The sequence below is a fragment of the Betta splendens genome, chromosome 17, assembly GCF_900634795.4.
Source record: "Betta splendens chromosome 17, fBetSpl5.4, whole genome shotgun sequence".
Taxonomy (NCBI): Eukaryota; Metazoa; Chordata; class Actinopteri; order Anabantiformes; family Osphronemidae; genus Betta; species Betta splendens.
This window is the reverse complement of record NC_040897.2, coordinates 2,381,758-2,401,490: the sequence shown is the minus strand read 5'-3', so window position 1 is coordinate 2,401,490 and position 19,733 is coordinate 2,381,758. Positions and strand designations below refer to the sequence as shown.

Below are 19,733 nucleotides of genomic sequence, written 5' to 3'. Positions count from 1 at the left end.
CACACACAACAAAAATTGGAAAACTCTCAGGCTAATTAATGAATGACTAAACTTTAAACACACAGCTCATAAATTACAGTTTTGGAAGATTTTTACATGTAGATGCAGCAACAAGCAAATCTAGAAAATAGTTTATAAAAAATTAAACTATTACCTTTTTATACTATAATCTTTTCACAAATCTTTCACAAACATCTGTACAAACATCTCTAAATATTTACATTAGCATTTTAGTCAGAATCTCTTTATATTCTCAATGACATTTGCCCAACATCAGCCTTCATGAAAACAGTAAATATAGAGTCATCCAATTCCACATTTAGAATTGTGGTCATTAAATTGAAGCAATACCTCATCTTGCTGATATTTCATCCACCTTCTACCACTTAATCCCATATGCAGGTCGCGGGGGTGCTGGAGCCTGTCCCATCTATCTACAGGCGAGAGGCAGGTACACCCTGAACAGGTCACCAGTCCATCACAGGGCAACACACACAGACAGACAACCATTCACACACACACTCACACCTACAGGTAATTTAGAGTGAATGAACCTAATGCATGTTTTTGGACCGTGGGAGGAAGCCGGAGAACCTGGAGAGAACCCACAAGAACTTGGGCAGAACATGCAAACTCCACACAGAAAGGCACCCGGTTTGCCCCAGGAATCGAACCCGGGACCTTGTGGGGCGACAGTGCTACTGACTGCACCACCTGGGACATTATGAAATAAATAAATATATATGAAAAAACGAGAGACAAATATGTAAACTGACCATGAAATCATGCAATATTAACACTTTTGTTTCAAGTTAAGCTCACAGTTTTTGCCTAATGCTTACACACTAAAAGCAAATTCTTAAACCAAAGCCGCAACACTCAAACTTCTTGTAGCACAATCTTAAACACAGTGTAACCGTAGCTTAAACACATTTTTTACACTTTGGTCTCAATTCTGTAACACACTTATTGCAGAACAGTACACATGTTGTCCTACTGTCATGCTTTTACCTGTTGTAGTCATAGTTACTATTCACTGTTTATTTTGTTAGTACTTCCGGTTCTGTTCATTCCGTTTGAAGTGCAGGCTTTACTTCTGGTCACAGATTCAACAGCTGTTTGCAATAATCAATCATGACAAGGTATTTTACATCCAGTACCCACCTCACACCTCCACCAGATTGTCGCGAGTTACCTCCACTTTCCAGCGTTGTTCTGTTGTACATTCCAGTTACCGTTCCTGCCTGTTTCCTGACCTCGTCGTAGCCCAGTCCATCTGTACCTTAGCCGAGCTATCCTGTTGCTGACTCTGCCTGTCTTGACCACCGCCTTTTGCCTGGGCCTTAACGGTACAGCGTGAGTCTGTGCCTGTACTGTACCTGTGTTGGATTCCACTGTGAACATTAAAAGCTGTGCAACATAGCTGCTGGTCTCCGTCGTCGTGTATGTGGGTCCACTTTGTCAAGACCCCTAACATCTACACTGATGAAGATGATTTTTTGATCATGTAAATTATACACTTATACTGTTAAGCTCTGTAAACTTTACAAAAACTGTTGTGTTCCAATATTTACTTTAAAACTTTGCACAGAAATTAATATGATGCATTGAAACTTAGTATCATCATTTGTCCAAGAAAAGTAAGAGTAAATTAGATAATTCATTGTTTTACAGTTTTTTTTCATAAGTCGCTTTGACCTGTTTTGCAAAACTAGGTTCCATTTATTTTCATCATCATTATTTCAGCAGAGCATCAGACACATTCTCATTAATTGACACATTTTCTCCTCCATTTTTCAAGACAGTTAACACTGACATCATTCAATCAGTCTAAACTCTATTGTTTTAGCTTTGGTGAAAACCATCTGTTCCTAACAATTAGAAACCAGTAAGACCAGTATGAACTCACCATAGCACCTGTTCGACACTCCTCCACAAAAATCTTCATCTTTCTACCAGCTTTTAGGCCTTAAAAAAGGTGCCAGGTCTGTCTTTCTTTTTACCAGGATGGATGGAGGAGGTCTAAAGCAGAGACTGAGTATCAACAGTGGCTGTGTCTCATCCTCCAATAGATTTGACTGTGTTTTAGTTTATATTTTCGGTAATATTTACAATATTTAGTCTTCTGCCATGAATGTCATGGATTCAGTAATTCAAAGCATTTCTTCACCTGGATCCAATTTTATGCATAAAAGGTCAAATTTACAACTGCAAAGACAACAAATAGCAACAGGCTCCAATGACGATCAATGAAGCACTGATTCACACTGAGATCAATGGTTTGTGTTTTGCTGTTCACTGTTATGACTGATTGGACGTTTCCATGTACTTGTTTGCAATTTGTATTGTTTAAAGGCAAAATGAGTTCTTGCTGCATATTTCCAGTGTTTTGACACAGTTACAGCCTTTAGCAAACAAAGCTTGTCAATATGACATTGATGCCGCTGTTTAGACTTGTGTGTGTGTGTGAACTGTTAAGAGAACGTGTTGAACAGCCGCATTAAAGCGACCGATAAAAACTGTAAAAGCCTCCCTATTCAAGTAATTTTGACTTATGTGATGAAAGTAAATCTGGCAACCCTCAGTGAATGAACCCATTGTAATGGAAAAATTGTACTTTAATGCTCTTGTGTTCATTTCTGACTCTGTACAATAACCATGCATTCTGTACTTGTTGATTAGACCCAGAACTGAACATTATTAGACAAACAATCTATCTTCCTCTCAAGGTTCTGTCGCACATTAAGTGCTGACATCTAATGTTGTGTTTGACTGGTCTCTGGCTCCTTTCTATCTGATGCCCCACCAGACCCAAGGTAGACCTTGTGTATTCCCTGTGTAATGTAAACATCTTCACCCACAGTGTGATAGGAAGATTCCACCAGGTCCCGGGAGAGAGGTTAAAAGGCAGAGACAACCTCAGAACGGGGTGATCTTTGCATTATACCTCCGTGGTGTATGTTCTGATCTCCCCAGCTGGCTTTTTATTTGCTTTCCTCATTATTGTTATTTTCTTTATTATTTCAATAAATCGCACAAAAGGACAACTCTCTCTCATCTGCCTTTATTGCAAAATTTCCACCACAGAAATTGGCGTCTACGAACAGGATCCCGCGGCAGGTCGTCTGGACAGCGTGATCAGGGACGGCGGTCCTGAGGACTAGGTTCGCTCAGCCTCCAAACCTCTACAGCTGTTCTGAGTGGGAGGACTGCTCACCCGTCTGGATCGCCTCTGACGAGATCCAACGAACTCAAAATCCAACCTCTGCTCGGCCCGGTGAGAGAGATTCCGTTTTGTTGCGACTTGTTAAGGAAAAAAAAAAAAAAAAAAGAAAACGGGTTTGAAATTGGTTTCAGGTATTCGGGTTTACTTGGCTCTGATCATTTGGTTTAGGGAAAGTAAAGCAAATAACAATTAATTCTAAAACATCCGCAACTAGACTAAAACAAACAACGACAAAAAGAAAATATAACTAGGAAAAGAGGTAATAATATTTCTAAAACGACTAGGTGGCTGAAAACATCTAAAATATAATAATTAGGACCAAACAATTTTTTTTAAATTAAAAAATTTAATATTCGGGTAAAATTAACTAGGTCAAGGTCTGCTCTGGGTGGTGAGACGTTGGTTGCTAAGGGTTGGCTCGTGGAACCGAGCTTCCGTCTGTACTGAGGATACAGACATGTTTTTTTGATCTGTGCGTGGTCCACACGTGGGGGACTGAGTATAAAAGACGGCTTCTGAAAGAGGGAGCGCGTTTGCAGAGTGAAGTATTTTCAAGATACGAGGGACCCGGGCCTAGAGGGGCCTAACGTTGAGGAAATACTTCGTGAAAGACTCTGTCGCCAGATCAGGTTGGTTCCCTTTTTACGGAGACGTCCGATAAAAAGGCATTTTGGGAAGGTTCCGGCCGGAACACACAAAAAATCTAAGGCAGGAAACCGCTGGACTCTGAAAGATGGGTTCGGGGCAATCCAAGTCGTCACCACCAGACTGCAGCATTACAAAATTAATGAGACGTAAATATGGTGATGAGTGCGTGTCATGTCTTCACGACTGGACAAAACATTATGGGTTTCAAGAGGGTGGTTCACTCAGTGTGAAGGACATACGCGCTTTAAAAGAAAAATTAGAAGAAAAGGAGAAACAGCTCCGTAAAAGCAAAACAATTAAAGTTAAAACTTTAGAGGAAATTGAATTAAATAATAGATGCCTTGAAATATGGGTTAAAGAATCCGAACGCAGGGAAAGATTAAAATGCCAAAAAGAACTAGGAGGGAGAAAGGACGAGAGTGGTGACGTAGCTGGCAGAAAAGATAACAACTCTGTGGAAGCTTGCACACCGCCACCATGCACACATACACACACACAACATGATGAGAAACAGAGCGCTCCCACTGTTTCTGCTTTGTATCCTTTTGCAGAGCTGAGCGCGATCAAGGTGAATCCCGACCTGGACTCCTTCTACGTCAGCAGGAGGGCCGGGCAGGGTGGACAGCAGGACCAACAGCCTGACCAACAGCAACAGCCTGCCCCATATCAGCCTGCCCCATATCAACAGCCTGGCCCACACCAACAGCCTGGCCAACCTCTGTTATCAGGAGCTGCAACATCGGCTGCAGAGCAGTCAGAGCATGTGGAGGACAGTGTAAATGCCACACCAACTCCTGGAATGGCGGCACGGATGTTCTGGGACGATTCACCTGTCGGCTTCATTCCTACATCATCCACTGCCACAGGCTCTGCCCATGCACCAACTGCCACTACGAGTGCTGCCTCTGCAACTACCAGCGTTCGTACCCTGAGGAGCAACACACCAGTAGCTCCAGAAATCAGCTTGCCCATGGTGGAAGTGGCCGGCCCTGAAGGAAGCATGTTAGTGCACAGACCATGGACTAGCGCTGACATAGCTGACTTTGCTCAAAATCTCCCAGACATCACTGTATCAGGAAAGACATTCGGTGCCAACCTTCTGGCTTTCTGCCAGGAGTACAGACCCACTGGAGCTGAGATCCGTCGCATCCTGGCCAAGCGTCTTTCAGCCTGTGAATATCAAAAACTGACTGGACAATTGCCTGATGTGACACTTGCTCTCAAACACAAAGACTGGACAAACAACTTAAATGATGGATTCGTTGCCGCAGTGAGGACGCTTGTCACCCACCTCGAAACTGCGTTCCCCGATAAAGTCTGTATGATTAAAGTCACCACATGCAAACAACAACCAGAGGAATCAGTTGATGACTTTGTTCACCGCCTCACCACCGCATACAACACACATGGAGGGGTTCATCCTCCCGCGGAAGGAATGGGAGGACCTGTTTGTTCACCGTATGAGAGCCATCTGTGTGAACTTGTGATAAAAGGTTTACTCCCTGAAGTTTCGGAGGCTGTAAAGCAGTCATACATTGGATGGAAGGAAGACGCACGTTTGTCTGATCTCACCAGACACGCACGCCATGCTTACGACACTCTTCAGCAAAGAAAGATGGCGAGGAAAGAAAGACAACAGAGTGAGCTGCATCTACCGTCCTTGGAGATGTTCTCTGCGAGGGGCACAATTCATAACAACGGCAGAGGCATGGGAGGCAGGCCCCGCGGGCGCGGGAGGGGGAGAGACCCCAGACGGGACTGGCCCAACAGAGACGTCAGAGCCACATTTGGAAATCCAGGGAATATTTGCCATTTTTGCGGCGAACCAGGACACTGGAAGAAGAACTGCCCTTTGCTACGCCAGCACCCACCCTCCCGGGCACTCTCGTCAGACTGACTAGAGGAGGAGCCCAGCGAAGGTTTCCGTTCACATGATGACGTAGACGGTACCGCACAGACACACACACACTCGATCACACTTGATACATGCTCAATCGATTCAAATTCATGCTTGCCTGCTTGCAATGAAGACTTGCTTTCTGCTCAAAATATCCCACAGAGTGATTCTGAAAAGAATAACAAACAGCTAAATGATAACTGCTGCATGACTTTACAGTCAAATGGTTTCAAACAATTTCCTGAGTTTGCTCTGACGGTTCAAGGTGAACGTATGGTGTTTTTAGTAGACTCAGGAGCAACAAATTCGGTAATAAAATCTTCCATGTTTTCCAATCCACCTAAAATGAGTGGACGATTTGTGCACACTATACGTTCGTCTGGCCAGACAATAAAAGAAAAACTTACTGTGCCTCTGTCTTGCACAACATCGGACGGCAAGACACTCAAACATTCATTTTTGCTTTCAAACTTATGCCCAGTTAATCTATTAGGAAGAGATCTCATGTGTAATTTAGGTATTTCACTGATTTCCACTCCGGAGGGAGTGCAGGTCACAACCACAGACAATGTAAATAATTTTTCTTTTGTTTGTGTTAATTTCAGCTCAGAGCCGCTGCTCTACTCTTATCAGTGGCTGCTGAAGGGAGAGGCTGTAACTAAGGCCCTCATACAGGCTGCTCGACAGCTTGTTTCCTCACAGAATACGACCTTTAGAGACGCATCTGACCTGTCTTGTACAGCACATGTGTCCACTGGTCCTGATGAAGAGTTTGAAAAATCATGGTTACGCACATCTGCGGACAAACTGACCTCAACCTCTCTTTTTTGGGATGAACATAGGTCTGCGCTTGCGATTTCTCTCACTAACGAACAAGAGAGATTTGTTGATGCTTATTCTACAGATCCACATGTCCTTATGTCAAAACATGACGGGGACAGATGGCAGGACTTGGGTCCTTTCGTGGACAGATGTCAACGGGAAGGAGACTGGCAAACGACTTCCGACCCGAATGTGATGTATTCACCTACCTTGCATGCTTACAAAAAACTTTTTCAGTCTAACTTTCATGCGCAGCGTACAGTGCACTTGGTACCACAACATTCCACACACACTCCACACCACGTGTTTTTGTCGGAGGACGCTCTGACGCAGTATCCAGCCTTACAGGAAGTTCCAGCTTCCCTGTGGGCGACACACAAATATGATGTAGGTTTGATCAAAGGATGTGACCCAGTGGTCATCACGCCGAAATCTGACTACAGACCATGCAAACAGCAATACCCTTTAAAGAGAGAAGCAATTGAAGGAATAACACCGGTGTTTAACTCTCTTTTGAAAGCAGGAGTCATCGTCCCATGTGACAGCTCTCCAGTGAGGACTCCACTCTTCCCAGTTAAGAAAATCAGAGACAAAGGACAGCCAACAGAATGGAGGTTTGTCCAGGATCTGCAAGCAGTAAATGCGGCGGTCCAACCACGCGCGCCTACGGTACCGAACCCCTACACCATTCTTTCTCAGGTTCCGCCCAAGGCTAAATTTTTTTCAGTAATTGATTTGGCTAATGCTTTTTTCAGCGTGCCCATTCACAAAGACAGTCAATTCTGGTTCGCTTTTGAATTTAACGGAAAGTCATACACCTTTACCAGACTGTGTCAGGGGTATTCAGAAAGCCCTACAATCTACAATATGGCACTGAAAGAAAGCCTGGATAATCTCTTCTTGTCCCCAGGCACCGTCCTGCTGCAGTACGTTGACGACTTGATGATCTGCAGTGAGGATCAGGAAACTTGCGCAGCAGACACGATCAAGCTGCTGAAACACCTGCATGCTGCAGGCCACAAAGAATTTCATTCCTAACTGCACCGTCTTGGAGGCTCCGCTTAGAGCTCTGATGCAGACGTCTTCTGCATCCATCACCTGCCTCACGTGGACATCTGAGGCGGAACAGACGTTCACCGACCTCAAACTTGCTCTTCAGTCGGCTCCTACTTTGGGTCTGCCTGACCCTACGCGACCTTTCACCCAAACAGTGGATGAGAAATCAGGTTGTATGACCTCTGTCCTTCTACAGGATCACGGAGGGCGTTCACGCCCTGTAGCCTATTTCTCTGCTAAGCTTGACCCAGTCGCTGCGGGGCTCCCACGATGCCTCCGAGCAGTGGCTGCGGCAGAGAAAGCCGTGCTGGCATCACGTGACATTGTTGGGTATTCTGATGTCACCCTGCTGGTTCCTCATGCCGTGTCTTTGATCCTTTTGGAACAAAAAACATCACATCTTTCTACAGCCTGATGGCTTAGATACAACACCATCCTGCTGGAAATGCCAAACATCACTGTCAAAAGGTGCAATGTGCTTAACCCAGCCACTTTGTTTCCAGGCCCTGACGATGGCGAGCCTCACAACTGTGTTTCGGTCTTGAACCAGGTCTGCACTCCGCGCCCAGATCTGTCAATAGGTGCCAATTCCTAACTGTGACCTCGTACTCTTTGTTGATGGCTCCGCCTCTAGAGACCCTGCTTCGGGCCACTGTCAGGTTGGATATGCAGTCTGCACCTCTCATACTGTTTTACAGTCTGGCCCTTTGCCAGGACATTACTCTGCTCAGGCTGCAGAGTTGATCGCACTGACCGAAGCCTGTAAATTGGCTGAAGGGAAGTCTGCTACTATCTACACAGACTCCAGATACGCTTTTGGCGTTACGCATGACTTTGGTGCTCTGTGGAAACACAGAAAGTTTTTGAAATCTGATGGCAAACCTATCTTGCATCATGATAAGGTTGCTGATCTGCTCGACGCAATTCTGTTACCGGCTGCAATTGCTGTATGTAAGTGTCCCGCACACACTGGGGGCACTGATCCCATCTCTGCTGGAAACGCACGCGCTGATGCTGCTGCGAAGGCAGCTGCCCGACTTCCCCTTCCTCTTGCTCCCTGCCTCTTATCCTCCACCTCTACCCAACCTCCCTCTCCTCCCTCTGCTCTGCCTGATCTTCAGACATTCTCTACCCCACAGGAACGCAAGCTCTGGCTGACGAATGGCGCCACCAGTAGCCATGGCGTTTGGTATGGGCCCGACGGCAAACCTTGCCTACCTAAACACTTTTTCCCTCATTTCGCGAAGTTGACACATGGATTAGACCATGTATCAAAGGGGGGAATGTTAGATGCTCTCACAAAACATTGGTACACTAAGGGATTTTCAATCTATGCACAAAAATACTGTGAAGCATGTATGACATGCGCCCAACACAACCCAGGTAAGACGACTGCCAAACCACTGGCAGCTCACCCACCACCGAAATGGCGTTTGACCATTTAATGCTGGACTTCATCGAACTAACGCCAGCAGTGGGTAAAAAGTATTGTTTAGTGATTGTTGATATGTGGTCAAAATGGGTGGAGGCCTTCCCAGCTAAACATGCTAACAGCCATGCAGTTACCAAAGCCTTGCTGACAGAAATAATTCCCAGATGGGGGATTCCATCTAAAATCAGCAGTGACAACGGCTCACATTTTGCAAACCAAGCCCTCGAGGAAGTGGGAAAGTTTCTGAACATCGACATCAGAAAGCACTGCTCTTACCACCCTCAAAGCGGAGGGGCGGTAGAGAGAGAGAGAATGGCACTTTGAAAAACAAACTGGCTAAATGCTGCTCAGAGACTGGTCTCAAGTGGACTCAGGCTCTTCCCATTGTGCTCTCATACATGAGAATGAGGAGAAGGATGAGAACAAACCTCAGCCCGTATGAGATCCTATTTGGTAGACCTCCTATGATGGGACTCCACCCTGAGACTGAGACTAGGATTTTACCACCTACTGAAATGTGCGAAGACGCAATGCTACAGTACTGTAAGAACTTATCCTCTGTTCTGTCCCAAATCTCCAAACAGGTGAAAGTGGCTCTGCCCAAACAGGCGACAGAACCACTGCACATTATTCAACCAGGAGACTGGGTGATCATTAAGGAGCTTCGCAGGAAGCACTGGAACTCAAAGCGGTGGCAAGGTCCCTTCCAAGTCCTTCTGACGACCAACACGGCTGTGAAGATCGCAGAAAGAGCGACTTGGATCCACTCCAGCCACTGCAGGAAGGTCCCGGATCCGACAGACGACCCTCCATCTCCATCTACACCACACGAGAAATCCACCACTGACGAAAAGAACTGAGAAGGACGACCCTCGCTGTGCTCACACACGCACTGAGGCGAGGCTGCGTTGACCGTTCAGCTAAAGGTGTGAGCCAAGCGCCGCCTGAAGCTGCGCCGGTGAATCACACTATCAGACCATACATCTACACACACGTTCCTGAGAAAACACACACACGAGCAGCCTTGAGTTGCCGACGCTGGACGACGTGTAGACTCTTCACATCACGGGAGTGACAGTGACTCAGACGACATTGGGAGGAAACCTGGCGGTGATAACGAACCCCAAGTGTCTCTGTGATCAGCTGATCACAACCTGAAGAACCCCAACGAACTGTCAAGGTGTCAACAAACAGGTTGGAAACAATCTAACGCTACTATTCAACAGGAAGAAGAAGACTTTGATCGTGACCCTGTTGCTTTGATCCTTATTGTATGTTACTTTAATATTTGCTCTAAATTGTGTGGTTGATTTACATGTATGCCTCTCTGTGATTTTATCCACTATTTTTGAACGAAAACATTTTACGATAAACATATCTAGAGTTGTTTTCTACTTGATTCGCACTTTCACATAAATTTTTATCTTCCACTGACGCAAAATGACATCTACCAGACGAAGCAAGATAAAAATGATAGTCATATCAACCATTGCGGTGACATGTGTGACCCTCCTGTATCTCTGGAGGACTCACACATTTGTTCATTATAGATCCAAGCGCGATATCAAGGACCCTAAAGCCTGGCAGCTTGCTCAAAACTATGTAAATCAGAACCCCACAGGAAACTTATGGTTAGCGTACCTCAAGTACACATCTAAAACGCTCACAAACAATTCATGCGTCGCATGTGCTGTAGCCAGACCCGATCTCATGGCTGTGCCCACTCCCTTTAACAGCAGTGAGTGTTACACCGAGCGACAACTGCAAAATAAAGACACCGGGTGTAGATACACTGCGGACCCCAGCACTCCGAGATGTGATCCGGCTTGCAAAATGCGCGCCTTGCACAATCTAGGCAAGGGTATGGAGATGTACAGTCCTGTCACACATAAGAAAGTCGAGGTGGCCGACATCAAGATAATGGAAAAGGAGCCTGCGGCTCCCTTGTATTACACGGTGTGTACCACGTGTCAGTTTGAATGTTTCACCTCCAGTCTCGACGGAGGAGTGGATGTAGGCCACTTCCCCAATTGCCACCTGACATGGGACGTCTCCAACGCGCACGGACTTAACCCTGAAAACCAAGTGATCCGGTTTGCGGTTCCGACAAACGCGGATGCCGTCCCTTCGCCCTCGTATACCTATAGGATTAATAATGTCTCACACGTTGCCCCATCCTCCACTGACTTAGTCCAGCAAAGGAAGCCCTTGTCTGACATGTGGTGGCTCTGTGGGGATCACCCCAGGGCCACCTTACCAACCAATTGGACCGGCACCTGTACTCAGGTAATGTTCCTCACAGGGGGAATACATCTTCTACTCTCAGCTCCACAGAAACACTCACGCACCAGGCGCGGGGCTCCAGGCGGTTCCTTGGACCCCGAGCTCTACATAGATGCAATAGGCGTACCACGAGGAGTGCCGGAAGAGTTTAAGGCTCGCAACGAGCATGCGGCGGGGTGGACGAGTGCTATTCCCTTTATGGGCCCCATAATAGAGGTTAACAAGAATTCGGCCTGGATCAACTATCTTTATTACAATCAACAGCGTTTCATTAATAAAACTGCGGGCGGTATGAGAGGCATGTCCGGGCAGCTGGCTCCTACGTCTCAGATGACTTGGCAGAATAGAATGGCAGTGGACATGCTGCTGGCGGAGAAAGGAGGTGTCTGCGTTATGTTTGGAGAAGCGTGCTGTACTTTTATCCCTAACAACACTGATTCTAATGGCACTGTGACAAAGGCTATTGAGGGCCTTGAGAGTCTTAGAGACGAATGGGCTAGAAACTCCGGCGTTGATCCGTCCCCTTGGGGCTGGCTAGACCAAACTTTTGGAAAATGGAAATCAATTTTCATGTCGGCAATAGTCTCGCTTATCATCTTCATGGCCGTGATCATGTTGCTTGGTTGTTGTGTTATTCCTCTGATTAGGGGTCTCATCATGCGTGCGACATCAGCGGCGCTTTCGTACCAAATGACACAATGCACTACATTCAGGAATCCGGACACCGACTCACTCATTGATTCTGATGCTGACTCTGTAGAGGATGATGTTGACGTTGATAACGAGGACCTCAAAGATAACTCCACAATAGTTTGAATTACCATATAATCTTCTACCCATTTTTGCTTAACTGAACATGTTCTGATTGAAATCGCTTATAGGCTTATTTCCCTCTCTTTCCAGAAGCTCATACTCAAGGGTTATTCTAGTATAACTACCCGCAAAAACAGCTCACGATCTTTTATCCCTACGCCATTTACATCTTTATAAGCAATACATTTAATGAATCATTTTTAATGAATGCTTTATTACTACAGGATGAATACCACGATTGACAATTTTTATTTTTAATTTTTGATTAATGTGTAATCAAAAGGGGGGAATTGTAATGGAAAAATTGTACTTTAATGCTCTTGTGTTCATTTCTGACTCTGTACAATAACCATGCATTCTGTACTTGTTGATTAGACCCAGAACTGAACATTATTAGACAAACAATCTATCTTCCTCTCAAGGTTCTGTCGCACATTAAGTGCTGACATCTAATGTTGTGTTTGACTGACCGATTGTTTATGGCTTGTGTCTGCCTTTTACCCCTGGTCTCTGGCTCCTTTCTATCTGATGCCCCACCAGACCCAAGGCTGTAGACCTTGTGTATTCCCTGTGTAATGTAAACATCTTCACCCACAGTGTGATAGGAAGATTCCACCAGGTCCCGGGAGAGAGGTTAAAAGGCAGAGACAACCTCAGAACGGGGTGATCTTTGCATTATACCTCCGTGGTGTATGTTCTGATCTCCCCAGCTGGCTTTTTATTTGCTTTCCTCATTATTGTTATTTTCTTTATTATTTCAATAAATCGCACAAAAGGACAACTCTCTCTCATCTGCCTTTATTGCAAAATTTCCACCACACCCATCTAATACATAAACACATCTAAAATCAGTGCATTATTTTTATTTTTAGTTGTAAAATTGTAATATGTAACAGGTGAAAGACAAAACTGTTTATTTTATAGGATTTATGGTACAGTATTATTCAAAGTCAGAACTTGTTAATCTTAAGTACATTAAGTGCATTTGTTCACTTTATCTAAGATATTGTAGCAGTCCAGGGGCTTAGACCTGCCCTGAACCATGGGAAAAATGATGATTCCTGTTCTTAAGGTTATAGTTAAAGATAGGAGTTGAGGAGTGTTATAAGTTTGGTGGAATTGAATTAGTGAAGTGTTAATGGGGGGTGGGCGGCACGGTGGTGCGGTGGGTAGCACTGTCGCCTCACAGCAAGAAGGCTCTGGGTTCGATTCCCGGAGGCGGCCCTGGTGCCCCTCTGTGTGGAGTTTGCACGTTCTCCCCGTGTTTGCGTGGGTTCTCTCCGGGTTCTCCGGCTTCCTCCCACAGTCCAAAGGCGTGCATTAGGTTGATTGGCTTCTCTCCATTGCCCGTAGGTGTGAGTGTGTGAGTGAATGGTTGTCTGTCTATGTGTTGCCCTGCGATGGACTGGCGACCTGTCCAGGGTGTACCCTGCCTCTCGCCCGTAGCCAGCTGGGATAGGCTCCAGCTCCCCCGTGACCCCGCACTAGGGAGTAAGCGGCTCAGAAAATGGATGGATGGAAGTGTTAATGGGTGTTTATAATGTGTTCTGTGTTGTTTTGTGAGCTGCACCATGAGGGAGAAGAGTACATGTGTAAATGACTCTCAGTGGAGAGGCATGTAAATTATTGCCTTAAAATTAAATGTGGTGGTTTTCCACAACTATCACCGAAAGCCTGCCACTTTCTGTTGAACCAATCAGTGTTTTAGGGCATTTTCTTGTTGCTGATGCTTGACCTGACACATGGCTCATTTCCAGGACCAGGTGTGGGAGGTGTTTTTTACTTTTATTTCTGTTTTTTCCACAGTGAAACATACAATAATTTTACAGATACAGTCAGTACTCAAGTGTGGCCCATTCCCCACATACTATAGACACTTCTAGAAAAGTGCCTATGTGTTCCACAATTCATCATCTGTGACTGTGAGACTGTGGCAAGACTCACCAGGATGGTGAGTGATTGTTATGTACTCACTCACTTTGTATTATTTGTTATTTATTCAGCCGCTGCTTCCAGGGATTTCTGTTGTCATGTTTTCTTCCCAGATTCAGATTTTTTGTGCATGTTTTTGGTTGTGTCACATGCCTTTTATTATTTGCATTTGTGTAAAAATGTTTTTTTTATCAATAAATCTGCCCCTTACAGCCATTTTCTAAATGCAGTGGAGGCGGTGGAAGTATATAATCAGCAACCATACACCCACATGACTCTCCTGCAGGCAGTGGAAGAGGCATGAGGAGACACTTAGGTGGATTCAACACACAAGGCGATATTTTCCCTGATGCCGGTGAGGACTAACTACAACTATTGTTTTAAAGCCTGCAGAATTGTTCAAATTAAAAATGTAAACACAAAGACTGGAGTGTTTTATATAATGATGACGTCTGATTGGCTTGTAAGTAGAGTTTTGACATAATGGGCCAAATTTTGCTAAACGTGTGTAAGCAAAGGCAAAAACTGCAACACCACATCACATCTGCCATTTTTAAGACAACAGCTACATCAGTAGATGTTGTAGCAGTGAGGAGGAGCCACGCTGACGTGGAGCCCACAGCTCCAGCTGACTGACTGTGTGTGTTTGCATATGTGTCCTGTTAAGAGACCAGTGTTGATCAGTGTGTGTCCAGGTCTTTCAGCGGCAGCACCATGATGATGTCTCTGACTCTACTGCTGGCCACCCTGGGGCTCCTTGTTCAGGGTGAGACTCTCTCTTCAGGATGGAGCCAGGTTCACCACAGTGATGGACAAACACTGAACCAAGCAGCACTGAGCTTCTTCATCTGTTCTCCATCTTCAACAAATGATCCTCTTCTGTTTGGATGTTGATCATCTTTCTCCAAACTGGCTCTGTGTCACTGAATCTTCTCTGGTTCATCTGTTACAGGTTCATCAGGTCAAATCACTGTGACTCAGACTCCTGAAGCGTTGTCTGTTGCTGCTGAACAGACTGTTACAATTAAGTGTAAAACCAGTTCAAGTGTTAGTAGCTACCTTCACTGGTACCTTCAGAAACCTGGAGAAGCTCCTCGACTTCTTGTTAGATACTCTACAACCCGTCAGTCTGGAGTCTCTGATCGTTTCAGTGGAAGTGGATCTGGTACTGACTTCACTCTGACCATCAGCAGAGTTCAGGGTGAAGATGCAGGAGTTTATTACTGTCAGCAGAGTTACAGTGGGTCACACAGTGAAACAACGTCGTACAAAAACCTCCTCAGCTGAAGAGGAACTGATCTGAACTAACAGCTGCACAAAAACACATTAAAATTTGACTTGACACTAAAAGGTTTTTGAGGTATTATTATTTCCTATTGGTATTAGAATTATAACGGAGATTAGTTTAAATTTGTAGAAAAGTTAGAGATTTTGTGACAGAATGTGTAGAGATCAGAAAACGTTCACTGGGTTGATGTGACTGAGCTGAGTGTGACATGCAGACAGACACAGAGCTGCTGCAAGTGTCAAAGAAATCCACAGGGAAAAGCCTCCAATTCACACAAACACAGCTTCAGGTTCAGCTGCATGTTTCCTTAGTTTGTTTCATAAAACGAGGCAGCGTTTCTTCCTGTAACGATCGATCACTATCTTTCATACGTCCATCCATCCATTTTCCATACTGCTGAGTCCCACATGTGGGGTCACGGGGATGCTGGAGCCTACATGCATCCCAGCTGGCTCTGGGGGAGAGGGGTTCACCCTGGACAGGTCACCAGGGCAACACCCAGACAGACAACCATTCACACACACTCACACCTACGGGCAATGGAGAGAAGCCAATCAACCTAATGCACGTCTTTGGACTGTGGGAGGAAGCCGGAGAACCCGGAGAGAACCCACGCAAACACATCTCTCATACAGCTGAGTCCAATTTAAAGATGGCATCTGACGTGGGTCCGGTGAGTAGCATGGCAGCATTTTTCAATATGTATTATAAAAATAAAACAATCAAATCATTTGGCAGGTTTTAGTTCAAAGCAATATTTTATTATGTTAGATCCACAGCAGAGTCTTTATGAAAAGAGGAAAAGATCAAATTTTAATCGTTTATTTTTTCGAAAACACAAAGATTTCTGAACAAAAACTGAGAGCAAAAGCAGAACCATAACCAGAGCACAAATGAAACACAAACAGTTCAGAACTGGGAGCACTGGTCTGTGCTCAGCGTCTCTCTGACTGGAGACTGGGAGCCCTGGGAGGCCTCACAGGTCACAGAGTTCACCTTGGTCCACTGGTCTGCAGGGATCCTCAGGGTGCTGCTCCAGCTGTAGAGTCCGTCCTTCTCCAGAACCCCAGGGCTCCTGCTCTGGTCAGAGCTGCTGATGCTGCCGCTGCCGTCCAGCTTCCAGGACAGAGTCCAGTCTGAGGGGAAGCCCTTGTTGGCCAGACACGTGAGCGTGACCTTCTCCTGCTGCAGCTCCTCCCTGGAGGGAGGCAGCACCGTCAGGGTGGGACGAGCATCACCTACAGTAGGAGACAGCAGTCAGCTTAGAGGACACAGAGCACTTAGCTGTCAATCAAACAGCAGAGACCTGGACACCTTCACTGTGAGAGTTGCTTTAGTCCTTTAAGGAGTTTCTGTCACATGTTTGTTCTGCTCCATCACTCACTGACTCACACATTGTTTCGCTTCCCTTTAAGAAACGGCTCATAAGTCTCATAGGAAAAATGTCAAACTAAAAAAAGAAAATGTTAAGAAAAAATATTACGAACAAAAGCTCAAGAAAATTATCTGATAATCATAAAAATTACGATTTTAGTCATTTTTTACCATTTTATCTTTGTAAGAATCTTACGGAAGTAAGGAATGAATTAGGTTTTGGTAAATAGTTCAACTAAGCTTCATTATTGTTATTATTTGCAACATGTCAGGACAATAAACGATTATCACTCTCTAATTTGTTATATAAAAACAAACTTCATGACCTGAATACATCTACAACATAAAATCACAGTTTATACGATAGTAATATTTCATGAACTTACTTCCAACATCCAGTCTGGTTCCTCCACCAAACGTCAACCACAGTGAAACAAACTAGTTCAGTGGTCGTACAAAAACCTCAGACTGTAGAGACACAGCTCTGACTCTGACAAACTGAACTAAACCTACAAAACCTATAAGATTTTACTTCACTTTTACATATAAAAGTATATTTACTGTATTAAAACCACTGACATGATAGTTTGAAGTTATAATTTATTTTATGGTTAGAATTTTGCTAAACCTTTTTTTTGCTTTCAGGTTGCACATTTACATTTTTACCTCATATATTTTTCTGGTTTAGTTGTTAAATTAAACAAACAAATATTTACTGAAGTAAAATCTTTATATATTTGACTTATTTCCAACATCCAGTCTGGTTCCTCCACCAAACGTGTACCACAGTGAAACAAACTGGTTGAGTGGTCGTACAAAAACCTCTGACTGAAAAGACACAGCTCTGACTCTGACACAAACAAACTCTACACAATCAGACTCAGAATTATAAAAAAGCTGATAAAAACATTCACTACAACAATTACATAACTATGTAATAAAGAAACATATTTATATTTATTTACATTTAATATTTTGTCAAAAGTTTGAGCATTAGCAAAAATAAAATTGATATTCATGATCATCAATCATGATTCCATATTAAATTGTTTAATATATTTATTGATCACTGATAAACATCATTATGATCTTATTGATCACTGATAAACACCATCATTATGATCACATTGATCCAGTCCCTGTTGGAGTCAGTGGGAGCATTTCCATAGAGCCACTTTGCATCAGCAGCTCCATGCTCCAGTGCTCTGGGAGAGTTTATAGTCCTGAGAGCTGAACACTGGAGGACTGACAGCTGTCCTTCATCACAACACAAGACACAGAAATCCTCCTCATCAGCAACATGACTCTGATCTCCGTCCTCATCTGGACTCTCCTCTGCTGCTGCTTCACAGGTAAAGTCCAGAGAATCCAACTGGTCTCCTCTATCAACATGTGTCCCTCTGAAATGAAGCCACTGAACCATGATGCTGCTTTATGTTGTTGTCTCTGTGTCCTCAGAGTCCAGAGGTCAGGTCACAGTGACTCAGCCTGGAGCAGTGAGAACCACACTGGGAGGAAGAGTCACCATCAGCTGTAGAACCAGTCAGAGTGTTTATGGCAATGACAATTTAGCCTGGTACCAACAGAAAAATGGAGAACGCCCAAAACTGCTCTTTTATAATGTAAATAATAAAGTTTTAGGGATTCCAGATCGTTTTAAAGATGGTGGATCAAACTCTGACTTCACTCTGACCATCAATGGAGTCCAGGCCGAAGATGCAGCAGTTTATTACTGTCAGAGTCTACATCAAATCAACAGTCAGTGGGTGTTCACACAGTGAAAAACTGTCATACAAAAACCTGTCTTAGGCAAAGTGAACAGAAACTGAACTAACTGCTGCAGCTGGAAGCTACTGACACACACACACACACACACACACACACACACACACACACACACACACACACACACACACACAAACACGCGCGCACACACACACACACACACACACACACACACACACACACACAAACACGCGCACACACACACACACACACACACACACACACACACACACACACACACACACACACACAAACATGCGCACACACACACACACACACACACACACACACACACACACACACACACACACACACACACACACACAGACAACACTTAAATTTCAACTTGACATAACGTTGGTTGTAAATTTGCACTATACTGTACAATTGAAACTGAATTGAATTATTGAAACACATCAGTTATGAGTGTGGACACAGATCTGAAGAAAATTGGAAAACTCTCAAGCTAATTAAATAATGACTAAACTTTAAACACACAGCTCATAAATTACAGTTTTGGAAGATTTTAGAGACGTAGATGCAGCAACAACCAAATCTAGAAAATAATTTATGAGAACTTAATATTGAACTTCTCACAAATCTTTCACAAACATCTGAGCAAAAATCTCTCAATATTTACATTAGAATTTTAGTCAGAATCTTTTTAATATCTCAATGACATACAGTAGATGAATGATGTAGGTACTATGGTGGAAATTTCCCATAAAGAGGCAGATGAGAGAGTTGTCTTTTGTGAGATTTATTATAAAAATTAAGGAAAATAAAAAGAATGAGGAAAGCAAATAAAAAGCATGGATGTTGATCGTGCACATCAACAAACCAAAAACCAGCTGGGGAGATCAGTGCACACACCACGAAGGTGTGATGCAAAGAGCCCACGATCCTCAAGTTGTTTCTGCCTCTTAACCCCTTTCTCTGGCTCTGGTGGAACGTCTCTCTGCACCAACAAAATTGTTTGTGCCGCCTTATCTTGCTGTGAGTGAGAATGTTTGCCTTCTCACTTCTGCATCACCCTGTCTTGTTATCCAAAGGAAGGAAGACCAAGCTTCAAAGACAAGATGCATTCGCTTTAACAGCCTTGGGTCTGGTGGGGAGTCAGATAGGATGGAGCCAGAGCCCGGGTGTAAAAGTCAAACATATACAGTACTGTATCATA

General features: G+C 44.3%; 1 protein-coding gene and 1 gene segment (V, D, J or C); both read left to right on the top strand.

Moving 5' to 3' along the window:
• Positions 1–6,699: 6,699 nt before the first annotated feature.
• LOC129603302 (uncharacterized) lies at positions 6,700–12,955 on the top strand. The gene is made up of 2 exons (XM_055503842.1): positions 6,700–7,262; positions 9,666–12,955. The coding sequence occupies exons 1-2, from the start codon at positions 6,789–6,791 to the stop codon at positions 9,939–9,941; spliced, it is 750 nt and encodes a 249-aa protein (XP_055359817.1). The 5' UTR covers positions 6,700–6,788; the 3' UTR covers positions 9,942–12,955.
• A 1,520-nt stretch (positions 12,956–14,475) lies between these two features.
• On the top strand, positions 14,476–15,448 carry LOC129603320 (immunoglobulin kappa variable 1-39-like). The segment is given in 2 exon segments: positions 14,476–14,875; positions 15,062–15,448. Coding segments are annotated over 2 exon segments (387 nt in total).
• The last annotated feature ends 4,285 nt before the right edge of the window (positions 15,449–19,733 follow it).

What these genes read in the sequence shown, in the direction of transcription:
- LOC129603302 (XM_055503842.1), top strand. Translation starts at nt 6,789, where the DNA reads ATGTATTCACCTACCTTGCATGCTTACAAAAAACTTTTTCAGTCTAAC. An exon ending in TCCAACCACGCGCGCCTACG is followed by an intron (nt 7,263 to 9,665) that starts GTACCGAACCCC and finishes ATCTCCAAACAG; the next exon opens with GTGAAAGTGGCTCTGCCCAA.